Raw genomic sequence first — 7,610 nt, 5'->3', positions numbered from 1 at the left:
TATCTACAACTATTGAATTATCTATTCATTTGATTTTTGACGGGTAATGACACGCATTACCCATGACTGATAAAGTGTTGAATAATGAAGCCATTATTCCACAGTTCTGACATGGCCTACTAATCAAAAAATAAAATATTAACAGAAATGACAGCTTTCTTATATTGAGGTTATGTCTGAAATGTCTATCAAGTTTATTTTTTTTCCTTTTTTTGATTTTTTTTTCAAAATTAAATAGTTGTAGATAAAGTATAGTATTCAACTTGCGTATAATGGATGTTACCCACTCAGATTACAACACTCGCTCGCTTCGTTCGCTCGTGTTGCAACTTCTTCTTCGTGGGGAACAACCACCATTATACGCTTGTTGAATAATATACTATTAAACCACAACAAAATAATATAAGAATTACCTCCCTTTCTCTCTATTTCCAGTTCATTAACAATTTCTTCTAGAGAAGCATCTAATTCCCTTTTTGTGAGAAACCGAGACATTTTGCACAAAAACACACTCTTAACGCAGTATTCCATAAATGACTAAATTCGTTCGGAAATTCACCTAACAGACGCGTCTAAACTGGTTTCAAATAATACGAAAGATGATGCAATCCTTATATCTCTTCATACATCGTCCCAATGGTGCGTTTTTGCACCATTAATGTTTCAAGTCGTATTTTCAGAATCCATATTTTTATTTCGCGTTTCAAGATATATATGAGGAAAGTATGCACTAAAAACTTGCAAATGAAAAAATTTTGAAGAATTTTATGCACTAAAAATAGTTTTATTTTCATTGTACATTTTGAACAGAAATGTTCAATAGAAAAGAATTGATGTAAATATGGTTTAAATAGCAAGAATTATGAAATATTTTGATATGTATAGCCTAACAACCTTATACTGTTATCGTACAAACAGCTAACACCTTTAAATTTGGAAATGTATGGCTGTAAAATAATTTTAAAAACGCTGGTGCGTTTAGACACCAGTGGGAATCATTTTTAACTTCTTTTTCTTTTTCAGGTGCCCTTTTATTAAGGCGATTTCCACTTTCGAGACCGCAGATCTAATTAGCTGGTTATGATTGCAGTCATACCATTCCCTCAAGTTCTTAGTTTTGTCTTCTCCTTATGGATCATGATCTCTTTCCTCTGATTTTTCCTTGCATAATAACTTGGAGTATTTGATACTTTTCCCCTCCCAAATATAACACTTTTCTCTGTTTAATTGTCGCAAATACCTCCTTCTCCTTTCTCATCCTATAAGAACGGAAGAGCAACCTAAATTAGGTGTGAATTAAATGTATATGAATATGTTCGAATCTACCTGTTCGTAAGTTGAATTTTTGTGGTGGCGATTTTGTGTATTTTTGAACTTTTGATTTTTGACAAGGTTTACAATACACGTTTTGCACCAAAATTTAATTTGTTTAGTTAAGTGTGGCCAAAAGAAACGATTTTTAATGTTGTTTCGCGTTGATTTGAAACCGATATAAGATATAGAATGAAATTTATCGAAGATGGTTTTTCGAAGTTTTTTGAGTATGTAGATTCTTGGCGATTTAGAAGAATCTTCGTACCAAAGATTTAAATTAGAATTTTGAATTCTAATTTTAGATAAATGATATACCTTAAGAGGATGTAACGATTGTTTTTGAAGTATATGTGGAAGTTCTACGTCAACATCTTAAGCTTCCTTAAGAACTTCAAGAGAGGGATATGATGAATCCAGCGAATCTATTGCAATACGTGAATGTGCGTCTGGCACAGTATTTAAGTCACCTTTTACATAATGTATTATAAGGTTTGATACAAGACACAAAGTGAAGTATTTATATAACATTGTGAAGTATATTATTATTGTTTTCTATTTTCTTTTCTTTAGTATATCGATGGTTTGAAAGTCATATACAAAAAATGTATCGTAGCACATTTAGGTTTTAGGGAGTTGCTTTTGTAGACAAAAAGCTACACTCAGTTTGGAATCCCCAATATCAACTTTATATAAGTAGAATAGAAAGAATTAAAAAAACTACTACTACTTTGCTTGCTTTATACTGCTATTCCTCGTTCAAACATCGTACCATCATCGTTAAGAGGAACGAAGGATTCATTTTCGCTGTCTTAATACTAGATTAAATTTGCTATAAAACGGTGTTTATTTCAACTTAATATCTCTTGAGATATGATGTTTTCAAATTCTGTATTTACAATGTTACTTGTCACAATCAGTAATGAGATGCATTAAGAAAATCATTACGTCAAAATTTATTGAAACAAAGAAATAACTTTTAACTTATTAAATACTAATTAAATTTACTGTAAAGTCGCTTATATTTCATGATAATATCTAAATCCGTTTTAGAGATACGATGCCGTAAATTGCACTTTAATCAATTTCAAAAAATCGTATCATCAAGAAAGAATCATTTTTGGTGTCTTGATACTAAATTAAATTACCTATAAAGTGGTTTTTATACCAATTTAATAGCACAATTAACGTTATTGTCGAAATTGAAGATAAATCCAAATATTTTTACATTAAAAAAAAACCTTAAGAATTTAACTGTATACTAGATTGAAATCAATATTTATGACGGCCACATTAAATAAATTCTATTAATAATAAGAATAATTAAAGTGATAAGTCTTAGGAACAATCTGTGTATTGAACAATAAATTATCTTGATGTGTATGACATGTGGTAGTATCAATTATTGGGAGGTTTTTAAACTTAGATGAACAGATAATTGAAATGTTTTAGTTCTAACGCAGATATTAATTCGATAAAATTATTTGCTGCTGATTAAAGTACGTCGATTGAGGTGATACGTGATATAATAAAATTATGGTCAAATTGAGAAACCTTGAATGCTACCGATAGAATAGCTTAATTGAGCATATTCACTTCCCTTTGATTCCATATCAATGTAAATTTATGAAATCGTAAATTTTCAAGTTCTCCATTTGTATTAATACATCAAATATCTTAATTGATGCAATTACACAATTTTTAATTTTTGTCTGGAGTGATTAGAACATTTTTAGGGTTTTGAAGTAGTTCTGATCTTGATAATTAATACGTTTTGTTCTTTCCGATTTATCTTACGGATATTAAATTGCAATTACAAAATTTTCCACGCATATACACAGATAAAGGACGGTATTAAATGTTTGGCTAACCAATAGATTTAAAAATTAGGCGAAGTGCTTTTTCGAGAATAATACCTGTTGTTTTATTTATCTTAACGATTTAATATTTCGGAGAAAGTTTAATCACAACACAAATTTAATTAAGTTAATGGATTAAAGTAGGTAAATTTAAAATTAAATACCTTGGATGAATTATTTCTTCATTCCTACAAATATACGTATTATGACTTTTTTAAATTTTCGAATTTGAAATAATCATATCTCAAAACGTAATTAACGTATTAAGATGAAATAAACACCATCTTATAGCAAATTTAATCTGGTATTAAGACACCCAAAATGATTCTTTCGTTCATCTAAACTACGATGATACGATTTTTTAATTCAACTGAGCTTGAGACGATTAAAGTGCAACTTACGTCATCGTATCTCTAAAACGGATTTAGATATTATCATGAAATATAAGCGGTTTTAAAGTAAATTTAATTAATATTTAATAAGTTAAAAATTATTTCTTTGTTTCAATAAATTTCGACAGGATTTTTTAATGCATCTCTGCATATCGACTTATGACAAGTTAAGATAGCAAATACCGAATTTGAAGAAATCATATCTCAAAAAGTAATTGTGGTATTAAGTTGAAATAAACACCGTTTTATAGCAAATTTAATCTAGTAATAAGACGCCCAAAATGATTCCTTCATTCAACTAAACTGCGATGATACGAGTTTCTAATTCAACCGTGAACTATTGAGGTTAAATCGATTAAAGTGCAATTTACGCCATCGTATCTCTAAAACGAATTTAGATATTATCATGAAATATAAGCGGTTTTAAAGTAAATTTAATTAATATTTAATAAGTTAAAAATTATTTCTTTGTTTCAATAAATTTCGACAGGATTTTTTAATGCATCTCTGCATATCTGCTTATGACAAGTTAACATTGCAAATACCGAATTTGAAGAGATTATATCTCAAAAAGTAATTGTGGTATTAAGTTGAAATAAACACCGTTTTATAGCAAATTTAATCTAGTATAAAGACACCGAAAAGGATTCCTTCGTTCCTCCAAATCGTAATGGAACGATTTTTTAATTCAACTGTGTAGTATTGAGGTTAAGTTAATTGAAATTTACGGCATCGTATTTCTAAAACGGATTTAAATATTATCATGAAATATAAGCGGTTGTAAAGTAAGTTTAATTAATATTTAGTAAGTTAAGAATTATTTCTTTATTTCTATAAACTTAACATTACGATTTCTTTAATTGATCTCTCCACATCTACTTGGACAAGTTGAGATTGTAAAACATCAAATTTAAAAAATCATATTTCAAAAAGTAATTGAGATATTAAGCTGCAATTAAAACTATTTTATAGGAAATTTAATCTAATGTTAAGTACCTAAAAATAATGTCTTCGTTCCTCTAAATCTCGGTGGCACGATTTTTTATTGCACCGCGTATTACGTCAATCTGCGTTAGAACTAATTTTTTGCAATTGTCTGTACATCTAAGTTTAGGAATCTGATAATAATTGATACTACCTCTTGTCATACTCGTCAAGATAATTTATTGTTCAATACAAAGATTGTTTCTAAGATTTGTTGCTTTAATTATTCTTAGTGTTAATGGAACTAATAAAAATACCCACTATCAGTATTGATTTCAAGTTATAACAGTTAAATATTTGGTACTTATTGCATCAATATTCTGATTAATGATTTACGCACCTGTACAATATTACTTCTTATATCCGAGTGTAATAAAGAAAAAACTAGAAAAGATTTCTTGTGATATTTATGTCTAAAATCTTCATATGCTATGTCAGATCTATTATTTCGACTAATAATGATCAATAAATTGTTATAGAATGACGAAGATTACAAATTTGATCTAACACTGCCCACTTTTACAATCTTCCTGATAATCTATCCAGGGGATTGTTACTATACCACAATTTTACGCACTCTCATTGGCTAAGAGTTAGATTAATAAAAATGTAACAAGAGGTGGTAAAAATGACCTTAAGAAGATAAAAATTCGTGGTATATAAGTTGTACCGATTTTACAGTCGAATCAGACTTTACCTTCTGTTTAACAATTAACCACAGTAATGAAAGGTAAGAATCATTTTAATAATCGAAATTATTATTAATATATCCAATTTTATTTACAGCTGTAGCCGTTCTATTTTTATTGGGTATTATTGGGATTGGTGCAGATCCCGTTGGCGTCTGCCCAAGCGTACATAATACTTATGTAGACTTCCTTCTTCATTCTACCGATCCTACTAAGTTTTATTATTGCGTCTGGGGAACGCCGGTGCTTTTTACTTGTCCAGCCGGTTTACATTTCAACATCACTCTAGGTGTTTGCGATTGGCCAGCAGCACCTATAGTCCCTCCACCACCACCACCTACTACAACAGAGACCACTACAACAGATACCACTACAGTAGCTCCAAGTCCTGGAGGTTGTGCATCGGTTACTTGCCCTTTCACACCTGGAACATTCCCAGTTTTCCACGTACATCCTACAAACCCTAATAGATACTGCAAATGCGATAATTTTGGTATAGTACACGACATGCCTTGCCCAGCAGGATTAGTATTTAACCCCATCCTAAATGTTTGTGATTGGTGATTTTTAAGAAAAACATAATAAATAATTAATTTGGAAAAGTTTTGTTATTATTTTTATCTACTAATTTTCTTAGATTTTTAAAAGTAAATGTTGTAATGCTTTACAAATAACGAGGAGAAAAGAATATATAGTTTTTATACTATTAAACTGGTCTTCAATTAATAAATTGCACTCATAGTATTTAACCCCATCCTAAATGTTTGTGATTGGTGATTTTTAAGCAAAACATAATAAATAATTAATTTGGGAAAGTTTTTTTATTATATACTTTACCTAATTTCATTATGAAAATTAAATTTTACATGTCTTTCTTACGTTATGTAACGTCATTTTTTTATAACTAGTGATGTAATCAATTCCATTACCTAACTACAAATTGATAAATTGACATCTGTCACTAATTGAGTAAGTTAAGTTTTCAACAAAAATTTCTCAAGAGAATAATATGCATATCCACCACATTGTTTTACATCATGATAACAGACTGAAGTATTATCACTTTCTTTTAAATATGATTCGGGTAAATCCAAACTTTTTATTACAAATACTACGGACGCATGAAGCATCTTTCAATAATGCAGCTGATGTAAACTTTCATAATATGCATTATTGGTTCGAGCAAAACCCACATTGGTTCCACACCGTTTAGATTTTTATCTATGGGGTGGACTAAACGACCTGACTTTTCAAGAAAAACCAATAATCAGGAAAAAAATGACAAAACACTAAATGCTATTAGAAACGTATCCAGAGTTAAGACTTAAGAGCCCACTTTACCAGGTCTACTAGGTTTATTTTCTACTAGGCCCGACCCATTATAGATAAAGAAACATCAAATATTTCCATGCTCTCGACGAGTTTATTTTAATAGAGAAATTAGAGAAAGACGAGAACATCTAAGATTGTGGGTTTATAATTCAATGTAAAGCAAAAATCAATTTCAAATGCAATAAAAAATTTTGCGAGGCTAAAACAACATTATATTATTTATGTGTTTATAAAATAACATTTATAACTTCACGGAATGTGAAAAATTCGGTACAAAATTTATTACAAAACGTTTGATATACAGGGCGGTTTAGAGTAACTGTGTAAGTAATTTTATTTGAAGACAGAGGTAGTAACAAAAATTAAATAAAAAATGTAGTAACTAATTAAAAAAAAGTACATAAACAATCCTATAGACGTGTTTTCGTTTCTTGGCTATGCAAAGCATATCCACTTTATGATTATTACTTTTCATTCCAAGTTTTTGGATATTTCCGTTTAAAAAACGGACTGCATAGGTGGTCTGCATTAGGGATGTTACGGATCTTCGCTTCGACTCCGAAAGGTCGGAACTTCCGATTGATTTTACACCTCCGACTCCGACTTCGGCTCCGATAATTTTGAATCGGAGTTATAACGAAGATCGAAATGTAGCAGTGTATAAAATTCGACGTGTCTCGCACGCTAGCGGGGTTCCTCGATGCGAGCAAATGCTTTACAGGCAGGTAGAACCTTCATTACCAATAAAACTAAATTAACGAAATAAAAAAAAAAATACTTTAACATAAAGTAATTTTGATTACCTTATAAATTCTTTGGCAGCACTGTGCGTCTACGTTAACGTTTGCTTGTTATTTCGTTTTCTTTTTCGATCGATTTCGGGGAATCCCGCTCGCGTGTATTTTGTTTTTTCATTTGTGTGTTAGTCTAAGCTCGTCGCGCATCGACCCTTTAAAGATTCTAAACTTGTGAGTTAAGTATTGTAACTACTTCAATGAAGTAGACGCAAATTCGGCAATGTGTAAGAGATGTAAGAAAACCTA

At 30.1% G+C, this 7,610-nt stretch overlaps 1 protein-coding gene across 1 annotated transcript; it reads left to right on the top strand.

Annotated features, from left to right (window-relative positions):
* The first annotated feature begins 5,269 nt into the window (after nt 1-5,269).
* Nucleotides 5,270-5,799, top strand: LOC139430363 (peritrophin-1-like). The gene is made up of 2 exons (XM_071197220.1): nt 5,270-5,276; nt 5,333-5,799. The coding sequence occupies exons 1-2, from the start codon at nt 5,270-5,272 to the stop codon at nt 5,797-5,799; spliced, it is 474 nt and encodes a 157-aa protein (XP_071053321.1).
* The last annotated feature ends 1,811 nt before the right edge of the window (nt 5,800-7,610 follow it).

The sequence above is a fragment of the Onthophagus taurus genome, chromosome 7, assembly GCF_036711975.1.
Source record: "Onthophagus taurus isolate NC chromosome 7, IU_Otau_3.0, whole genome shotgun sequence".
In the NCBI taxonomy this organism is placed as follows: Eukaryota; Metazoa; Arthropoda; class Insecta; order Coleoptera; family Scarabaeidae; genus Onthophagus; species Onthophagus taurus.
The sequence above is the reverse complement of the archived record's forward strand: the minus strand, read 5'-3'. Positions and strand labels throughout refer to the sequence as shown.